Source organism: Choloepus didactylus, chromosome 3 (genome assembly GCF_015220235.1).
Source record: "Choloepus didactylus isolate mChoDid1 chromosome 3, mChoDid1.pri, whole genome shotgun sequence".
NCBI classification, from domain to species: Eukaryota; Metazoa; Chordata; class Mammalia; order Pilosa; family Megalonychidae; genus Choloepus; species Choloepus didactylus.
This window is the reverse complement of record NC_051309.1, coordinates 38,905,104-38,927,252: the sequence shown is the minus strand read 5'-3', so window position 1 is coordinate 38,927,252 and position 22,149 is coordinate 38,905,104. Positions and strand designations below refer to the sequence as shown.

The 22,149-nt window shown below is 34.5% G+C and overlaps 1 protein-coding gene across 5 annotated transcripts in view; it reads right to left on the bottom strand.

Moving 5' to 3' along the window:
- The window catches only part of DTHD1 (death domain containing 1), an 82,526-nt gene extending 60,767 nt beyond the window's left edge, over positions 1 to 21,759 (bottom strand). For 4 of the 5 annotated variants that reach the window (XR_005215843.1, XM_037829552.1, XM_037829556.1 and 1 more), the window contains exons 1-5: positions 21,366 to 21,759; positions 18,868 to 19,483; positions 14,836 to 15,166; positions 11,871 to 12,050; positions 9,941 to 10,185 (exon numbers count right to left, since the gene is read on the bottom strand). Coding sequence is in view for 4 of the 5 variants with exons in the window: in XM_037829552.1 (XP_037685480.1) it covers positions 9,941 to 10,185; positions 11,871 to 12,050; positions 14,836 to 15,166; positions 18,868 to 19,483; positions 21,366 to 21,636 (1,643 nt within the window). In the remaining variant the exon portion in view is untranslated. The remainder of the gene's footprint in view (positions 1 to 9,940; positions 10,186 to 11,870; positions 12,051 to 14,835; positions 15,167 to 18,867; positions 19,484 to 21,365) is intronic. The other variant, XM_037829553.1, reaches the window with a different exon arrangement.
- Between the last annotated feature and the right edge of the window lie 390 nt (positions 21,760 to 22,149).

Sequence of the window (22,149 nt, the reverse complement as noted above, 5' to 3'; positions counted from 1 at the left end):
AGAACTCCGGTAAAGGTAACAATTTTCACAACTCTAAGTGCCAGTACTACTGAATTGTATATTTTTTGGTATATAACTCCACTTGTTTTTTCCTACAGGTGCTGAAATGCAAATGAATAAAAAGTAATGATAAATCTACTATTTGGACATACAATGTACAAAGATACAATTTTTAACAAGTATTTAAAAAGGTGGGGGAAGTAGAGGATAGGAAGAGTGTGTGTATGTATTGAAGTCAAATTGGTCTGAAATCTAATATGTTCGTTATATATTTAGGATGTTAAATTATTACCCCAAGGTAAGTGCAAGGAAAATATATGAAAAATATATCCAGATAGAAAAGAGAAGGCATTCAATATGTTACAACACAAATAATCAAATAAATATGAAAGCAGGCCTTAACAGAAGAATTGAGGAACAGAAAAGGTATAAGACTTACAAAGACTAAATAGCAAATGGCAGAAGAAGTCCTGCATTATCAGTAGTGACTTTAAATGTACATGAATTAAACTCATCAGTCAAAGGACAGAGTTTGGCTGAATGGATAAAAATGCATGGCCCAACTATATGCTGTCTACAAAAGAGTCATCTTAACTTCAGATACACAGTAGGTTGAAAGTGAAAGGCTGGAACAAAAGGTACCACACAAGTAGTCACCAAAAGAGAGCTAGGATAGCTATGTATCAGATAAAATAGACTTTAAATCAAAATCTTTATGCAGACAAAGAGGGTCATTATATAATGAAAAAGAGGCCAATTAAATAAGAAGACATAACAATTATAAATATGTATGCATCTAACAGAAGGTATGTAATATATATGAAGCAAATACTGACAGATTTGAAGGGAGAAATGGATGGTTCCATATTAATAGTAGGAGACTTCAAGACACCGCTTTCAATAATGGATAGAACATCTAGACATAAGATCAATAAGGACATACAAGACTTGAATGATACTCTAAACCGACTAGACATAACCGAAGTGTATAGAACACTTCATCCAACAGCAACAGAATACACATTCTTCTCAAATATGCATGGATCATTCCCCAGGTTAAAACATATCTTAGGTCACAAAAAAAGACTCAATAAATTCCAAAATATTGAAATTATACAATGTATCTTCTCTGACCACATGTAATGAAACTAGAAATAAATAATAGAGGAAAAAATAGAAAATTCACAAATATGTGGAAATTAAACAATGTGCTCTTAAACCACTGATGGATTAAAGAGGAAATCACAAGGGAAATTAGGAAATATCTTGAGGTGAATGAATATAAAATACAACATACCAATACTTATTGGCTGTATAAGGCAAGCTGAGAGGGAAATTTATAGCTCTAAATGCTTACATTTTAAAAAAAGAAAATTTCAAACCAGAGACCTAATCTCAAAACTGGAAGAACTAGGAAAAAAAGCAATCTAAACACAAAGGGAGCAGGATATAAACAACAATTAGAGCAGAGAAAAAGGAAATAGGGAATTAAAAAAAATGATACAGAGAAACAACAAAACCAAAATTTGGTTCTTTGAAAAGAACAATAGAATTGATAGACATTTAACTACAGACAAAGGAAAAAAAAGAGAGAAGACATGTGACTAAAATCAGAAATGAAAAAGAGGGTACCACTACCAAACCCACTAAAGTAAAAATGACTCTAAGAGGCTCTATGAACAACTATATGTCAACAAATTAGATAACCTAATTGAAATGGACAAATTCAAGAAACATACCAACTGCCTATACTGTCTCAACAAACGAATAATTAGTAAAGAGATTAAAGCGGTAATCAAAAGCCTCCTAACAAAGAAAAGCCCAAGACCAGATGGCTTCATGGAGGAATTTTACCAAACATTCCAAGAAGAATTAACACAAATTCTGTTTAAACACTTCCAAAAAATTGAAGAGAAGGAAACATTTCTAAAAGATGGAAGCAACTCAAGCGTCCATCAACTCATGAATGGATTTAAAAAAATCTGCAATATACACACAATGGCATATTATCCTGCCATAAAAAGAATGAAGTTCTGATACATGTGACAACATGGATGAATGCTGAAGACATCATGTTGAGTGAAATAAGCCAGACACAAAAGGACAACTATTGTATTATCTCACTAATAAGAAGTAATTAATATAAGCAAATTCATAAACTCAGAATCTAGAATATGGGTGAAGGCTTGAAAGATACAGAGCTTCTATTTGGGATGACGGAACAGTTTTGGTAAAGGATGTTGGTGATTGTAGCACAACATTGTGAATGCAGTTATCAGCACCGAATTACATGTTTGAATGTAGTTCAAAGGAGAAATTTTTGGTTGTATATATATCTCTAGAATAAAAATTTTTTAAAAATCCATGGAGCTGCACAACACAAACAGTAAATCTGAAGGTAAACCATGGATGATAGTTACTAGCACAATTGTAACAAATATACCACACCAATACAAGGTGTTAATATTAAGTGGTATATGGGAATCCTATATTTAATGCATGATTATACTGTAAACCCTCAGTTTCTCTAATTAAAAAAAAAGAGAGAGAACAAAACAAGTTCTCCTGAAGAAGAAAAACATGGGTGATTTATCTACCAAAACTTAATATTTATTATAAAGCTATAATGATTAAGACAGTGTGTTCTGGTTTGCTAATGCTGTCATTTTGCAAAATACCAGAAATGGATTGGCTTTTATAAAGGTGGTTTATTTGGTTACAAAGTTATAGTCCTAAGGCCATAAAAGTGTCCAAACAAAGGCATTAATAATAGGGTACCTTCACTGGAGAAAGACCATTAACATCTGGAAAATCTTTGTTAGCTGGAAAGGCACATGGCTGGCATCTGCTTGCTCCCAGGTTGTGTTTCAAAATGGCGTCCTCCAAAATGTCAGCATCAGCTTTCAAAAGCTGACTTCAAAATGTCTCTCTAAGTTGCAGCTTCACCAGATCTCCTTCTGTCTGAGCTTTTATTGGTCTCAGGTAAAACTAATCAAGACCCACACTGAATAGGTGGGGCCACATCTCCATGGAAATAATCTAATCAAAGGTATTGCCCACAGTTGGGTGGGTCACATCTCCATGGCAATATCCTAATCCAAAGACTCCAGCCTAATCAACACTAATACGTCTGCCCCCACAAGACTGCATTAAAGAACATGGTGTTTTGGGGGACATAATATATCCAAACCATCACAGTGTTATATTGGCTCAAAACTGAGAGAAAGTGACCATGGAAAAAAATAGAGAGCCCAGAATTTGGGTATTTGGTGGGAGACATCACAGATTGTTGAGGAAAAAAAGAACATTCAATACATGATGCTGGGACAGTATATTATCTACCTGGAAAAAGACTGAATTCCTACCTCACACTGCATGGAAAAATCAATTTTGGATAGATTGAAGATTTATATGAAAATCAAATTAGAAGATAATAAAGATAATAAATTCAGGATATAAAAATATTTTAGGACCAGGACACAAAAAGCATTAATTATAAAAGGAAAATATGACAAATATGCAAATATATATGAAAATGCAGGCCACAAACTGACAAAGGATTAGCACAGAGAATTTGAAACAAATCCTAAAAATCAACATTAAAAAAGTACAAAAATGAGCAAAAAATTTTATACATTTGACACATAAGAAAGCAAAGCTTATAAAAAGCTATCAGCATCACTGAAATCAGAACATTGCAGGTTAAAACCACAATGAAATCCACTTTACACCTATTTGATTTTCAAAATTATAGTATCTGACAATATTCAAAATTTGAGATGTTGAGGAACACTGGTGGTAAGACTGAGGAACACTATTCCTTTGCAAAAGTTGTAAAATTGCACACGTGTATACTTTATATACCCTATATATCTATGTTCTAGTTTGTTAATGCTGCCAGAATGCAAAACACCAGAGATGGATTGGCTTTTATAGAAGGGGGTTTATTTGGTTACACAGTTACAGTCTTAAGGCCATAAAGTGTCCAAAGTAACACATCAGCAATCGGGTACCTTCACTGGAGGATGGCCAATGGTGTCCGGAAAACCTCTGTTAGCTGGGAAGGCACGTGGCTGGTGTCTGCTCCAAAGTTCTGGTTTCAAAATGGCTTTCTCTCAGGACGTTCCTCTCTAGGCTGCAGTTCCTCAAAAATGTCACTCTTAGTTGCACTTGGGGTATTTGTCCTCTCTTAGCTTCTCCGGAACAAGAGTCTGCTTTCAACAGCCATCTTCAAACTGTCTCTCATCTGCAGTTCCTGTGCTTTCTTCAAAGTGTCCCTCTTGACTGTAGCTCCTCTTCAAAGTGTCACTCTCAGCTGCACTGAGTTCCTTCTGTTTGTCAGCTCATTTATATGGCTCCACCAATCAAGGCCCACCCTGAAAAGGTGGGGTCATGCCTCCATGGAAATTATCTCATCAGAGTTATCACCTACAGTTGGGTGGGGTGCATTTCCATGTAAACAACCTAATCCAAACGTTCCAACTTAATCCCCACTAATATGTCTGCCCCACAAGACTGCATCAAAGAATATGGCTTTTCCTGGGGGTCATAATACATTCAAACCAGCACAATCTATGCCTAAGTATATACCTTGAAGAAGTACTTGCACAAATATACCATGAGCCAAGAATAGTCAGAATACCATTATTTGTAATAGCAAATAATTAGAAACAATCCAAATGTCCATTTATAAAAGAATGGATAAATGGAATTTACAGTCACAAAATGGAAAATTATATTGAAGTGAAAATAAGTGTAATGTCACAAGGATGAATCTTAGAAACACAATTATAAGTGAAAAGAGCAAGTTCCATAAGATTACACACAGTAGTATATCATTTTTATAAACCTCAAACAGGGAAAAACCGAACAGGACATTGTATAGGGATGAATATAAGTACATGTGATAAAACTAAGAAAAAAATAAAAGCAGAGTAATGATTCAAAATTTCAAAATAATGGTTATCTTTGGTGAGAATGAAGAGAGGGCTGGGGATGGGATGAGGGAGGGGAAAGTTATTTGTTGATAATGTTCAATTTCTTAAATTATGTGGTAACTTTACCAGTTGTCAATTTTTGTCCTAGTTTGCTAATGCTGCAGAATGCAAAACACCAGAGATGGATAGGCTTTTATAAAATGGGGGTTTATTTTGCTACACAGTTACAGTCTTAAGGCCACAAAGCATCCAAGGTAACACACCAGCAGTCGGGTACCTTCACCGGAGGACGGCCAATGGTGTCCGGAAAACCTCTGCTAGCTAGGAAGGCAGCCAGCTTCTGCTCCAAAGCTCTGGCCTCAAAACGGCTTTCTCCCAGGACGTTCCTCTCTAGCAAGCTTGCTCCTCTTCAAAACATCACTCCCAGCTGCACTCACTGAGTTTTCTCTCTCTCTCAGTCAGTTCATTTATATGGCTCCACTGATCAAGGCCCACCCTGAATGGACGGGGCCACACCTCCATGGGAACATCTCATCAAAATTATTACCCACAGCTGAGTGGGGCACATTCCAAGCAAATCTAACCAGCACCAAAAACGTCTGTCCAACAAGACCACAAAGATAATGGCATTTGGGGGACAGGATACATTCAAACCAGCACAATTTTATTATGTGATATAACTCATGTATTTTACAAATATTGTTGAGTATGACTCACATATTACAATTAAACAAGATAATCTTAAAACCAATTGGAATTATATAGAAAATATTTTTCATGGACAAAAAATATTTTCACTCAAGCTCTGTAAAATATTCTTGCATAACATGGAATAAGTTTTTATATAACAAACTCAATTTCCCCTTTCATTACTGTTGAGATATCTTTTCTGGCTCATAATTCAATAACTCTCATCTTTTCCTCAGAAATAATTCAGAAATGAATGAATATAATGCAATACAGACTTTTTATTCTTAAAATCCAGACTGTGGTTTGTCCTCAACCCTCATCTTTTCTACTTGATGAAGCATGGACTGCTTCATTGTGTTTCTGTTTCTTTAAATAATTTTCAACTGGACTTCACCTTTTTATAAAAGAATGTTAAATAAAAAGTTGAGATGGGTTCTAATTTGATTGTTTTATTCTGCACAGGATGGAGAAAATACATCAACCATGTCTGGCACTAATAACAACAGAAAATATTGTATCAATTTAGCATTGTCAAGAGTATAGATGAATTATTAATGCAATCTGCATTTCCAAAAATTTACTTATTAATTTATTTAATTAACCTAACATTTTTTGAGCTCCTGCTATGTTGAAATTATACTGAGTGATTATAAATGGAAAAGTGCACATAATAGTGCAGTATGATATAGGACATGTGCAAAGTATAAGGCTGGCACCAAGGGAGGAGCAATAAATCCCTCCTGGAAATTGTAGGACACCTTGACAGGAAAAATAAAAAAAAAAAAAAGAGTTGAACAGCAATGTATAGAATGAGTAAGAGTTCTTCAGCAAAAATGATAGAAGTATTTCCTAGCAGAGACATAATGTGCAAGGCAAAGAGGTTTCCAGCAACTTGTCCAATTGAAGTAATGACAAATGGTGACCTTCCCAGTACACAGGAATGCTGGATAAATGTGACACACACACACGCACACACACACACACACACAAGTTGGATGAACCAAAAAAACTGGAAAGAAAACCTGAAGAAATAAAAAAGGGAACTAAAGAAAGTTTTACTCCTTCCCCACCCTACCCAGTTCTATTCTCCAACCCCCAACCACACACTCACACAGACATACACACTAGGTGCTGGGTGCTAGATTTTATCCTCTACTAGTGGGCATGAGATACTACTAGCAGGGATCTGGGACTCAGTCCTTAATCTGGGATCCTATAAGGGCAGCACTGGCCAAGAAAGAGGGAAACAACAATCACAACCCCAAACCCTTTACCCATTGGATCAAGAAAACAACAAGGAAGCACATTAAAACTGCTTTGGGTTGGGGGGAGGAGGAAGAAAAGTTAATGCTTAATTCGGATAACAAATTTATAATCAATAGTTGGAAATGAACTTCTAAGTATGAGAATAGTACAATAGAATTAGTATGATAGACAATATACTGGATTATATTGTGCTAATAGATAGGTGATATAATTCCAAATGTCTGTTAATAGATAGTTGATAGACTAATCTGAATAAGATTAAAAAATGACTATATAGAATGATAAAAGGGATAAAATTAGAAATTGAAAAAAAAATTGAAAAGACAGGGTAGCTTGGAAAAAGAAAGATTTAAAAAATATAGCAATAACCTTTTCACAAATGAGAATATAATGAATGAAATGCACAGTTTAAACAACTGATAGAAAAATTACTATTATGGATTGAATTGTGTCCCCCATAATGATACATTTAATTCCTAACCCATGGTCCCGCAAATGTGATCCTACTTGGAAATGGAATCTTTGAAGATATTATTCATTAACACCATATTTAATACATGATTCCATTTACATGAAATTTCTAGAATAGGAAAATCCATAGAAATAGAAAGTACATTTCTGGCAGGGGGAAGGGATGGGGGAGTGGGACTGGGGAATGACTGCTGCAGGGCACATGTTTCCTTTTGAAGTGATGAAAATGTCCTTAAATTAGACTGTGGTGATGATTGCATAACTCCATGAATATACTAAAAAAAACTGAATCTTACACTATAAATAGTAGAATTTTATGGCATGTGATTTATATTTCAATAAAGGTGTTAAAAATTTATTTAGGACTTAAAAGGCAAAAAAAAAAAAAAGAAAAGAAAGGCACTAGTGTTTTGGTTATAATCTCTAAATTTGGAGTTTTTAATTTTAATTTTTTCTTTATACTTTTCTGTATTTTCCAAGAATATGCAATTGGAATTTTGGGTTTACAGTTGGAGAAATCAAAGAAAAATAAATATTACAAACATGTAGAACTTCTTCCCCCAGACACACATACACAAAACTAAAACAAAAACAAAACCAGGAACATGGATTGAGGGAGAAACAAGTTGGCATCTGAGTTCAAGATTGTCTGTCCAGGATAACTTTGCTTTAAACTGTAGCTAAAGAAGCAAAGGGCATTTGGTGGGAGAATGGTCTTAAGACATGTGCTTCAGATTTTCACAAAATTAATATTAAACAACAAAAATGATTTTTGCCTCTTTGGCCAGAAACTATTGAAAAAGGCTAATTAGAAAGCTGCTAATATGACTTTGAGGTGGTTAATACCTTGCTCAGGATTTTTTGTGAGCAACAGAGTAATAGGGTGACTCAAAATGTTTCAAAGGTAAAATCAGCAAGTAGTAGTGATGGCTTGGACAAAAGAAAAGATGATATAAAGACAATACACAGACTCTCTCTTGATGGCAGAGAAGTTAGCTAGGGGACAATTTTGATTGAAAAGTTGTCAGTGTGATGATATACAAGCTCTAGCATCATTTTCTAGAATCAGGATTCCTAGGGTTGAATTCTAACTCCCCAGTTTACTATCTGACCTTTGTCAAAATATTTAAACTCTTTGAGCTTTAGTTTCCTTATTTTTAAAGTGGCAATATCAATACCTAATTCAGAAAGTTGTTTTAAGGATTAAAAGAGAAATTATATTAAAACCCTTAGCATAATGCCTGGCACATAAGTCTCAAAACTGTTTAAAAATACACCATTGGGGGAAATTTGGTGAAGCATACACAGGACCTCTCCAGATATATATATATATATATATATATATATATATATATATATATATATATATATACACACACACATTTTTTGGGGGCTTTTCTGTAAATCTGTAATTATTTTGAGATTAACATTTAAAAATGTATTAGTTATCTGGTGCATGAATTGTATTTTGTCAGTGTGTTCATGTTTTACTTACCAAATGAAGAAATCAAGGACAAGGGGCACAAGCAATTTTGTTACAAAGAGCACATATATTTTTAAATACACAGAAATTTTAGTGAGTGTTCAGTAGAAGATAAATCTTAATCTATTAAACTGATACATTTTAAATTGAATGTCCCAAAATGTTGTTTTTTAATCTCACTTTTTCATGATGTACAGGAACATGGATTAGCTAAATTGCCATGGGATACGTACATAATTTTGGTAGCAAAAGCATATATAACTGGATCATTCTACATTTCCTTATTCTCTATCACTTACCTAACACTAGAAAAAGCTTGATTTCTTCTCCCAGTCATTACCCAATAAAGTTTCAGTTTTCTAAATTTCCTCTAAAGTTAAAAAATTAGAATTTTTTTCTAAATTTCTTCTAAATTTCTAGGCTTGTAGTCCCAAACCAAAGGAATGATGGTCACCTACAGACATGATCAGAAATAGAAAGCTAGGAGTTCAGAACAGCACTACTTCCTAGCTATAGGTGCTTGTACAAGTATGAATGAGATAATGGGCACAAAGCACCTGGCACATATTAGCCTCTCAATTAATAGTAATTGTTATTTCAGTTAAGTCTCTGAAGTTGTATCTCCCTCTTCTGATTTTTCAGAGAAATATCTGTCTCCTTCATTATGGGGATTTTTTTTTTCTTGATTAGAAAGATTGGTGGAAGTAGGAATCCACTTATTTAGAATTTATAGATTCAAATTGATTGATTTACAGAAAAGATCAGGTTAATCTTTTCACTATTAACAGAACACTCCTAAATATAAAAATGAAAATCGCTATACTACATCTTTGTAATTAACCATATCACAAGTTCTTTGAAATAAAGGTTTAATTTTTACCTCCTTTCTTTCTATTATCACTAGCATACTTTGGATCTTTTGTGATTAAAATTATTATCTTTTGTGGATCCACAATACTTTTTTATTTCTAGATAAAATAGTACATAATATTTCAATACTCACATTTAAATACAAGACATTTGATTACATTTTTAATCATTTAAAGTTCTTTTCTAACCATTAAGTAGTTAGATATATTAGGATCTTACTCACCAGTTAAAGTATAAAGGTATTACCCTGTTTCTCATGACACTGGCTGTTCTTTTATGATTTATCTCAGACCCCAGATTCTTTTTATCAGGGAGTGGAGAGCAGGGTAGAAACACAGTGACTGACTTCTGAAAAGGATGTGTTGATGGGTGCTGAACATGAATCAGAGGGCTTGTGGATATCACTGAATAGGCAGTATCTTGCTTTGCTTTTAAATGTACCACCAAAGATGGGTCAATGGGTTGAACCTAATAAAGAAAAAAATAGAAAGAGAAATAGATATTCTCATATTTTAATAATAATAAATGCAAAGTATCACATATTTCTAAGACAATATTCTTATAATTTTACAGATCATAGTTTTATGTCCAAACTCTTCCTTCCTTATAATTTTGTCTCTAGCCATCCGCACCAAAGCATCCCTTTAAACATAAGATTATAAGGCTTCAGGTCCATTGAATTCACTTGACACCATCATTTACTTTCATAGCTATGTGTGTGTGTAAATGTGTGTGTAAATGTATAGATGTATGTATTTATATATTTTATGCATATGTGCATGTATATACACTCTCACATATAAAGGTCATTATTGGGACATGCAGGAAAATTTGAATATAGACCATACATTGATAATAGTGTTGTGTTCTTGGTAAATTTTTTGAATATGATCATTCTATTGTGGCTGTTGGGAGATAAAGTCTCTTTTTCTTAACAAAATAGGCTGAAATGTTTGGGGTTTAAAGATCTTGATGTCTGACTATAAGTATCTGATTACGTAGACAGAAAAAAAGAGATAAAGCAAATATGTCTAAAAGGGGCAAACATTGGTTATCACATTCTTTATCATTTCTGAAATTCAAAAGTTTACAAAATAAAAGAGAAAAATATTTTGGTATTATGCAAATTCAAGATCTTTCTTCTATTATACTTATTAATAAGTATTGATTATATTTACATTGAGACTCAGTAAAATTATATAAGGAAATTGGCTGGAAACAGCACTGTATTAATTTATAAAAGAACACAACATTTGAGCCCTTTTGAAATGCCTTTCTGAAATCTGGGTTCCTTGTCCTATGTTATAAATAGCTGAGAAATACTCTTAATTGTAGGCAACAAATGACCTAGAAAATAAAATAGATGTTTTATATAATTTCTAATTAAAACTATTATTAGATCAAGTGATCTTTAGAAACTAGGAAAAACAAGACTATATTTACTAAAGTGCTTCCTCTCACATAAGAAAGGCTAATAATAAAAATAGCTAACATTTCCCAAATTTAGAAATTTATGGGAAATAGTTATGAAGGAAATATTCATGAAATGTTTTCTTCCTAAACTTTTTTCTTTGCTTTCCATTTATGTAACATAGTGGGGAAAATAGAAAGAACATGGGGGTTTGAGGCTAGAAGGACAGGGAATATTATCTGAGGAAATAAATACAAAATTTACATTGGTGTATCATGACATACTTGCAGATAGTGTTTGTATATAATAAATATTTATTCAAAAGAAAAGCTAATGTTTCACAATTAAATATAGCCAAGTATTCATCATAATAAAATTTTTATTTTATTAGTTTTTTTAATACTCAGGTGAAAATCTTAGATTATGTGAACTTCCCAAAGTCTGGCATCAGTTCTGTTCTGAACCATCAACATTTGTTTTTGTAAATAAATATCATAAATGAAACTGCAAAAAACAGCTGGTCTAGTCTTTCAAATAAATCAGAGATTTATTTGGAATATGAATCAATATGCTCAAAATCATCCCTTTATCATGGATATCATCATATGCTTGGCCATTGCGAGTATAAGAGAAGAATTCATTTATTTTTATATTAAACATTTGTATCCTCTTCATCCTTTAGGACCATGCTTCATGACACACAAAATCTGTCAGAAGGAATTCATCAATTTTTAATATTTACCTTTAATTGTACAAGCACTGGTGAGTTGAAAGCTCCTGGAGGGTAGTTTAAGGATATTCTGGAATCCATGCTTGGCTTAAGAGTTAGACCTTTCTTTGTAACTATGAAGGACTCTTTCTTTAAACAAGACACAACAGAAAAGATACCCAATTTGTAAACTTTCACTTCAGCACAGGTGCCCTGTATGGATTAAAGGACAATAAAACAAGCTACAGGACTGTTTGGGGCAGTATGTGCTGCACATGAAAAATATACGCGCTATGAAAAATGTATACATTACTGTTATGGGTTAAATTATGCCCCCCCAAAGATATATTAAGGTCTTAACCCCCAGTCCAGTGCCTGTGACCTTATTTGGAAACAGTCTTTAGACTAGTTAAAATCCAGACCAAAGTGGATTATGGTGGGCACTAACCCAATACGACTGGTACCCTTATAAGAGGGAAATTGGGACACAAGACAGACCAGACACAGAGAGAAGGCCATGTGAAGACAATACAGAGATTGGAATGATGCTTCTAAAAGACAAGAAACACCAAGGATTTCTGGCTAACACCAGAAGCTAGAAAAGACAAGGAACTATTCTCCCATACAGGAAGAAGGGAGAAAAATAAATGTCATTCTAAACTTAAATTGAAATCCTGTGTGTGTGTGTGTGTGTGTGTGTGTGTGTGTAAAATGGACAATAACATTCAGTGTTTTCATAAATATTAACTGCTTCTGGAATCCTAGCCCATGGTAGCCAGAATGGACTTTAAATGTCAACCTTTCTCCATGACTTGTAATACTGTTCAAGGGAATTCTAAGGACTGACATTTCATCTTTTGGGTAGTTTACTCAAATGCTATAGCACCTGTACTGTCAGCAAATTCTTCCCTCTGGCGACTCAAAATCTCTGAGTACCAAAGTAAAATCATTTTCTCTATTTCTCTCCTCAGTGAAATAGGAAAAGATGGCTGCAAAGAGACTTAATTTGTGTTTCTTTTTAAATAGCAGCATTTAAATTTGTAATGCATACATGCAGACACCTATTCAAGTTTCTTTTTTTTTTTTTCACAAAAAGGAACTGAGTACAGAAATGAAAACAAAATGATCTACTCACATAATAATCAAAGCTTAAAATAAGGATGAAGATTTAGAACTAATTCAACGATTCATGCTTCTCCAAACAACAACCAGCTCCACCCCAGCATGACTGGATAATCATGCATACACACACATACAAACATTTCAGGGTAATCACAATGGGTATAATCTATCACCTGAAAGCTGACTAAGGAAGAGATTTCACAACATCACTGCATGAGTCCATCATTGGGAAAATTCAGGGCATGATTAATGTTCTGTTTTGGCCAGAGGGAAAATGGCGAAAGGTAAGAAAGGAAGGTCTTCTGGGAATTATTTGTCATTGCTCTAAAGCACTGAGTACATTTGGCAGGTACTCGAGAAAAACCTCCCATGAGGGTTTTTAAGTAGGGGAGTGTCAGCAAAAGAACTCTGATGATGGTTTTTCTGACTCCAGAATTAGAATTTTTGAATGTGATACAATCTACATACTAATTTTTGGAAGGAATCCAGAGTTTAAATTTTCTTGAGCTAAAAATAAGGATAACTACCATTACAAAGTAAAGAAAGTAAAGGCCTTTTAAAATTGTAGACAGTGGCTCTCTTATTTTTACTTTTGCTTTCCTTTTCCATATATTCATTTACTAAACATCTTGAGCATCCATTTTATGAAAGGCACATGTACTATGGGCAGTTTTTTTTTTTTCTTTATTATGACATTCATATGGCCTGGCCAAGATTAAAATGCCCTACTCCAGGGCAGTGGTGACCAAACTATTATACTTATAGGCTCCATAGACTGAAGGAAAATATATTAGTTGCATTAATTGGGCTAAGTAATTAGAACAGGCTTAGCTTTCATAGTCAACTTCTTTATAACTCAGAAAAGACCAAGATCAGAAAAGAAAGGGATGTATTATAAAGAGTTTCCTGCATGCATGGAATTTTTTTCCTTTAGTCCCTGTCCTTCTCTTCAAATAATAACAACTTACATCAAGAAAAAAAGAAAAAAAAGACAAATGTTTTAACTGTTTAAAAATAAGTTCAGAGGCCCACAAAGTACCTTAATTATTAAATCCCGTCAGCTCTACATTAATGAAGTTCAAAATTTGTGTATATTCTCTCTTCCTAACCTACAAATTTAGGACCATAGAGGGACTAAGAGTTATTACAAGGCCTACCATGACGTATGTAATAATTTATTAGCAGCTAATGTATATTTATAGGCTTCTTTTGATCTTTTAAGTGTATTATCTCCTTTAATCCTTCCAACACTATCAAGGAGATATTACTATTGTCTTCATTTGTCAAATGAGCCAAAGAAGGTTAAATAACTTAATTCATATAAGAAAGTGTAGGATCCAGATTTCAAAACCAATCTGCCTCCACAGCCCATATCCTAACTACTACATACATAGTCTTCAATTAACAGATTAAACACCATTTACAGATTTAAGAAATATCTCACAGACACACACACATATGTACACAACCACACATTTTCATTTTTTACATATTATCCCAACACGTGAATGATAAAAATAAAGCTACCATCATCCATGGATTTAAAAATTTTTTAGTTTAGCAGAGGTCATTACATCTGAAATGTTAGTCTAGAGCTAGCCTAAAGCATGGAGTTAATTAGGCCATACTGTTAGTGATCCCCAGATTAAAAACTAACATTTACTGGGTCCTGGACACCCATTTTCCATTCCTAACTTTGGCTAATAATTCCTGCCCTTTAATTTTTATGGATGACAAAAAAAGCATGAATGAATAGCATAAATCTATTGACTCTTCCATTTGTTACCAATGGAGCAATTATATCCACTAAAATCTGGTTGCCTGGGTGATATTTGGAAGAGAAGCCAAACAGCAAATGTAGATACAGCCAACCAACCTTATAACTCCCTCTTACTCCTTCCAGTGAATTTGGAATTAGGTAACTTGGTTGAAGATTTATGTCATACACTTTCACCATGATGTCTCTGTAATTTCCCTTGTAATGTGCAGTAAATGGGATTGCAATACATATTGGAAAAGGGATTCTCATTTCTTGATCTGAGAACTCAATAGTGATGACATTGCTGACCAACTCTTCATTATCACTCACTACTAAAGAACTCATGCTATTAATTATCCGGCATTCTAGGTGTTGTAGAACATACGATGGTGCTCTAATATAACAAGATACTTCAGGGCCAATATTAGCACTTAGCACATCAAAATACCTGCAGGAAGAAAAAAAGGATGTCACTTTTCCAATTACTTCAATTATGTACTGGGTATCTAAATGTATAAGAGCCCAGACTCTAGAGCCATTTCCTTGATGTGAATCCTGGTACTCCCACTTATTAACTCTGTGATTTTGCAAGATATTCAATTTCTTGGGGCCTCAGTTTCCACAACTACAAAATGGTGATAATACAATCCCTATATCATAGGATAGCTGTAGGAATTAAATGAACTATTACTTGTTAATTATTTAGCAAGTAGTGCCTGGCACATAGTTGGTGTTATATATATTATCTATGATTAATGTTACCACTTTAATATTACTATTATTAATATTATTTAAGTGGCTGATTCATTCCTCAGTTTTGATCACTTCACAATATAAATTCGAAGATTTCTGAAGCTTCTTGATAAACCAAGTGCTAATACCTGAATAGCTTCCTAAATTAGGGAAGGGGAGGTAACAGTAATCATATACACACTATTAGGTCAGATTATGAGGTTTATTAAGTTTTTTTAAAATCCTGAGAAACATACAGAAGGACTGTCAATATAGAATTAACCATAGTAATTAGAAACAGAATATGCACAATCCTCAAAGAATCACAAATCCTATTTTGGCCATTCATTTTATTCTTCTCTTTTACCATTACCTTCATCATAAATTTTAGTCTTACACATTTGGATTCAAATTTGAGATCAGTCACTATTTGTCTGAACTTAGACATTAATAATTATTATTAAAATAGTTAATATTTTGGTGCTTTCTATGGACCAGGTATTAGGTTATACATTTTTTCATTTAGTCCACAGAACTATGGTGTCAGGCAGGTTCTACTACCATCACCATTTTACAGATGAGGAAACTGAGGCTTACAAAATTTAAGGATCACAACAATGGAAAACAATAGAGCCAATCATTGAATCCATCGTCTTCAACACCAAAGCCCAAATTCTCAAATATAATATCACTTCCTCAGATCTTTCCAGAACACTGGTTTCTTTATCCATTATAAATTGAAACTAACACCCAATTCATAGTAGCACAAAGATTGTATACGATAAAACATTTAAACTTCTTTTAATAATAATTATCACAAAAATGGGTGCACAATAGATGTTGGGTCTCTACATTAAAATTATCAACTTGAGTTTCTCCTCTTCTTGCTACTTCTCATTTAATACCAGTGAAATGAATGAAATATAGGCAATGTCAAAGAAATGAGATGATTTATATAAAACCCAGAATTTATAGCTAGTTCTAAAATAATCAGATTTTAGCTGTTTTTAAATTAGTTGTAAATTGAAACTTATAGTTCACTTTAACATAGAAATCTAAAAAAAGAAAAATGTTGCAAATGCAGCATGAAATTTATCTATATTTACAATTCTGAACCCATAAAGTTAGAAGGAGTAGAAAATTATCCAGCACATCACTCCGCTTGAGTATTCTCTGACGTTGGTGATAACGGCAATTCAAAAAATTAGTAATATTGTTTAAGTACAAAGTATACAGTGACCCAGTCTTGTATATCTTCATGAATGACTCTTTGCGGTTAAGAAAGACCTGTGCCCTGGAAACAATCTCAGCCTTCTTCCAGAAAGCATATTTCCCCACTGACAGATGAAGTAGAATGAGAAGGCCTGTACACAGTTCCATGTCTCATGAACCTAATCAAATAGACCTAGTCCAACCCCTAAAATAATCACATTATTTTCCCTTTGAGTCTGTAAACTCTAGCACAGCTATCCTAGGAGCAATAGGCTTCTTTCAGAAAGCTATCCAGGGAGGAATCTCAACAGATTCTGGGCAAGGTACTGTTTTTGATGCACAACTTTTATGTGGCATGATGGCTTCCTAGCCTGAGGGATTGGAATGAGTAGTCATCTTCTCAAATATGCAAGCCAAGCACAGTTGGTTGGGATGCCACAGAGAGGAAATCACTAACCGAGCAACACCTAACCTAAAGGAGGTGTTAGAGGGAGTGGTTCAGGCAGTGACTCATTAGCTGATGCTTTGAGTCATTTCTGAATGTGAGGGTATGGAGTGTTACTGTTTTTCTCAAGTGAAATGGGCAACCACATATTAACGACCATAGTGGTTGTTTTGCAGGGACAGTAATTCTCTCAAAACATGAATGTATTTTTATGCCATTAAAAGAATTCATTTGATTCTAGAACTTTAGGGTCTTTGCAGCTAAGGTAACCCAACTCTTTCTTTTTTTTTTTGTTTTTTTTTTGTTTGTTTGTTTTGTTTTGTTTTTTTAACAACAGATGAGGAAAGTTTTAATTTCTTTCACATTAAACATTGTTTATCACAATCAACTAACAGAAATACTGTAACATTGGTCAAGGTGATTTAATTAAAACTAAGAATAAATGTCTGTTATGAGAAAACCTCATTTAATATGAAGGATGACATTAGATAACTATATTTTTTAATGGTAAGATAAGATACAAATTATCTTGGAGGGAAAGCAAATAATTCCAATCAGGGAGACATGTTGAGGTTCTGATAAAGAAGAAAAGCATTGCCTTGCAGAGAACACTTAATAACAACTCAGACAATTTAGGGAACAGAGAACAGACACCGAGGGCAGGGCAGCCAACCCCTTCATTTTATAGATGGGATAACGAAGGTCAAGGTGGGTAAAATGACTTTCCTGAGATCATAGACTCAGTGATGTGGTCCTGGAAATGGTATTGTACATTCTAAAGAACATCAAACATCAAAGCAGAGAATGGGTAAATGAGGGATGGGAGTGAATAGGAGGTGGGGAGTGTGAGGTTGTTGGGGTGAAATAACACATTAACATTTAGCTGAGCATGAGCATTGCAGAATGTTGGGGTGATAGATTCTTTAATAATTTTCTCATTTGGCTTTATCAAATTGTCTCAGAAGATACATTTTATTTCTACAAATGAGAGAATGAGGCTAAGAAATGCAGCAAGTTTCCCAGGGTCACAGAACTAATACATAATAAAACAGGATGATATTTTTCTCCCTATTCTCCATGGCCTTCTAAGGGTACTATGATGGGTTGTGAACGTTTTATTTTTTCTGGATAAATAAGGAATTATTTCCAACTTCCATAGGGGAGATAATGCATAAAATAAATCAGCCTTTCTCACCTTTTTGAAGTCATGGGTTCTTTGAGAATATGATGAAAGCTCTGGACCATCTCCAAGGGGCATAAAATAAGCATGAACATATACATTCAATTTTAAGAACTTCCCAAAGCTTATCCACGAGCCCCTTAGAGTTCTATGGACACAGGTTAAAAATTCATGATGATTTGCTTGAGAATATAAATAAAATAAATCTGAGACTAGAAAAGTCTCTTTTACTTTCTGAACACTCTGCCATCCTAGTTTTTCTTAATGTAATTGAAAAAGTAGTGATTTAGAAAAGTGTGCTTGTTCCGGACAATTGTTTGTTTTAACTATTTTCTCATCTACTCAGTCCCTCCCCCCTTTAAAAAATACATTTACTATGTTTGTTTCCTAAAGCTATGAGACAAACAATATTAGTAATAGCAGCCACGTACATTTTTATGGGCAGAGTTAAAATTAATTTTTGATTTACTAATTAGTTATTTTCAACAACTTTTGGAGATATAAAAAGGAAATTTTATTTATGTAGAAATACTGTTTTCTAAATACAGAAACACATTTAATTAGAAATGTATTTACTTACTCTTTTTCCATTATGTTATTCTTTTGACTTAGAATATCTGCATTATTAGGAAGAAGACTATTCACATATTTATTGACGTTATCGCATGTTAGTGAGGATGTGGTAATCTCTTCTCTTTGGCTTTCCAAGATCTCTTGAATTTCTCTTTCTGTGGTCTGGATTATGTCATGAATCTCTTTCTTGTTGCCATCAATGTCCTCAATAGACATGTGTTCTATTTGTTTATCATCTTCATTTTCTGCATTATCTGGGAACATTTTGTTCTGTGACTCCTCTTGCCTTATTACATCTCCATTCAGTGATGTGTTATTTTCTTTTTCCATTAATTCTGAACTCATATGGGTTTTATTTTTTTTTAGCTGGACCTGTTTTTTGCAATGACACTCCTCTCCATTTGTGGGAGACACATTAGCTGTTTCTATGACATCTAATTCCCCTCTGGCAGCAATGTCTGTTGCCTTGATATCTTGAATAGTGGACATTGTCTGCAGTGGAGTACATTCAGCACGCTTGCCGCATAAATTACACATCTCCTTTTCTTTTTTCTTTAGAAGTGTAGCTGTGGTCCCCAAATATTCATTTATTTTCATGAGGCAGTCTATGAATGTAATGATTTCTACACACGCACATACACACACAAAAAGAAGAAACACAAAACTAAGTAAATTGTGTTTCTGTACTGGCCTGTAATGAGGTAAGAAAAGATAAATCTAAAAGGATCCTTACGGGCGTCTAAGCCTACTTCCTTCCTGGTGGAGAAAGTCATTTTGTACAATTGCTACTCTTCTAACACTTTTAGGAATTGAGGACAAACTATGTTTTCAGAGTAGTAGCAAAGAGTAAATCTAATCCCTTTTGCTCATGAAAGTGCTTTGCAAATTTGAAGACAAGTATTAAGCCCCCCATTAGACTCCTTCCAACTGAAGTCAGTATCTCCCTAATTTGGTGTGATCTTGAAAACTGTTTCTTCTCCTCTCAATGTTGTACAGTTTATCAGTGATCCACTTAGAATACTGGGTCCTAATGTTAGTTGAATACTCTTAATGAGGCCCGACTAGCAGGAATACCAGAGCCATATTATTTCCACTGATCTATTTTTATTGGATAGTTTGTTTGTTGCTATGAGAATTGGATTCTATGCTTCCTGCTAAGCTTGAAGTCACTGACAATTTTCGAATTAGTATTCCAAAGAAAATCTCTGATCATGCCAATTCTCTGATCAGAAAACTGCAGAAGCTACTCAAAGACTACTAAATCAAGTCAAGTCTCTTCACTCTGATGGAAACCTTCACCATGATAATGATATAACCCCTAGTTCCATCCCCATTTCTTACAATCATCCTCCTTTCCCAACAGCTGGAATCATCTGATGACCTACCTTCTTGAAGTCATAGCACCTCTGCAATCTTTAAAATTCAATCCTTATCTAATCACATAGCTAATATGTGATTTAAGGTTGCATAGCTTGGTTATTTTTAGACTCAACATCAAATCATCCTTTCACTAGTCAGGACTTGTCTTCAGGCTCCAGTTCTGACAACTTGTCTTTTTGAACTCCTATTCTTCTAACGAATCCTTATCATTTTCCTTGCTTAGGTACGTGTCTTGATACATTGCCTAAGACCACTTTCAATTCTCTCCCAACACTGGAGTCCTGGTTCTGAGCTCCAGCTGTGGACCCTGGGTCCTGCTACCTTTGGGCAGATTTCCCTGATGCCTATCTGCCCTCAAGACTGAATTTCTTAACATTATCTGCCTTGGATTCCTGATTGGTGGAATGTGCACACTTGCCTTGACACTGTGTTACTTAGGATTCAATTTCATGATACCACCCATTTTCTTATCTGGAGTACTGTTGTCTGGGATCATATTCATCAGATACCATGTTCTTTCAGACTTATACTTCTTCTTAGGGTTCATAATTAAGTCTATTCCTAAGAACTCACCCCACCTTAGTGTGTGAGGGATTCCAATTTCAAGTCTGAGCCCACTCTAGTCTTCTCAGTATTTTTGCAATTGGTGGGTCCATACTTAAGTCTAGAGATAGAATATTATACTCCATTCTAGAAAAAGGCTTGTTCTGCCATAAACTGGCTTTGTTGTTTCCCTACTTCTAAGTCTGGGATCCTGCTAATAATACCTTTATCTGGAATGCTCTTTCAAGACTCCTAATTTCCAGGTACATAGAAAGAATTCATTCTTTAAGCTTCAGTTTAAAATACCAAATTTGTTCTAGAGAAATTTATAATCTCCCACTCTAACAATGAGATTTTGCCTACTTCTGAGGCCCTCAAGCACTTCATTCCTACGTCTTCATTCCACACTAGCCTCATAGTGTCTTGCATTATTGTACATTTGTCTTATCTCCCCTACTAGATCATAAGTCCCTTGTGGGCAGAGACTCTGACTTGGCCTTGTTGGTATGCTCCTTAGCACCTCTCAGAGTGGCTACTCAAGTACTATTTTTTAGAGAAATAAGAAATAAAAGAAATTCTTACCTTGTCTCCACGTGCATTGATTCTCCTTGTCAAGCAGTACCTGCAGCTGCTGGCAGGTGGAACGTAGGGTCCCTGCAGTGTGCTCCAACAGTTGCTGGAGAGCCCCACTGAACCCTTGACCCAGAAAGATCACTGTAGCTATCCAAGTGGGCCCGCCAGCCTCCTCACAAAGGGCCTCGCCTACGAGTGCCTGCTTTAGCATCAGGTCTTGTCTCCAAACCTGCTTCAGTATTTGGCCAAGCTTACCAGAGCCTATGTCTTCCATATCCATTTTATGCTTTAAAAGTGGTATGCTTCTTTCTTGCCAGCAAAACCTAAAGGTTTAGCAAATTCAAACTTGGTGATTGTTATTTCTCCTAAAATCTAGGAGCTGTTCCAAGTCTGCTAGCCAACACTTTCCCACAACATAATAGTTTATTCAGCTTGTTGTTGACTAGTGAAAAGTTACCAAGTGACCAAAGGAGGGGCGTTCCTGTACCCTGGGTGCCACTGTGTACAGAATAGATTAATCACGAGAATGGAGCTAGCTCACGCAATCCAACTTTCCATGTAGGTTTCACAAATTCAATATATGGAAGTCCCATCTATTTTTTTTTTACTTTTCAGGCAACAAAAAATGAATTTTAAGGTAAGATGAGAAATTTATTAATCCAAGTTAAACTCCTTTAACAAGATTTCTAATAAGATTCTAACAGGATTTAGAATGAAATGAATGAAATGATTCATTCACTTACGAATGAAATGATAAAATGCCTGGGATTTGCTTCAAAGTATCTGGGAGTGA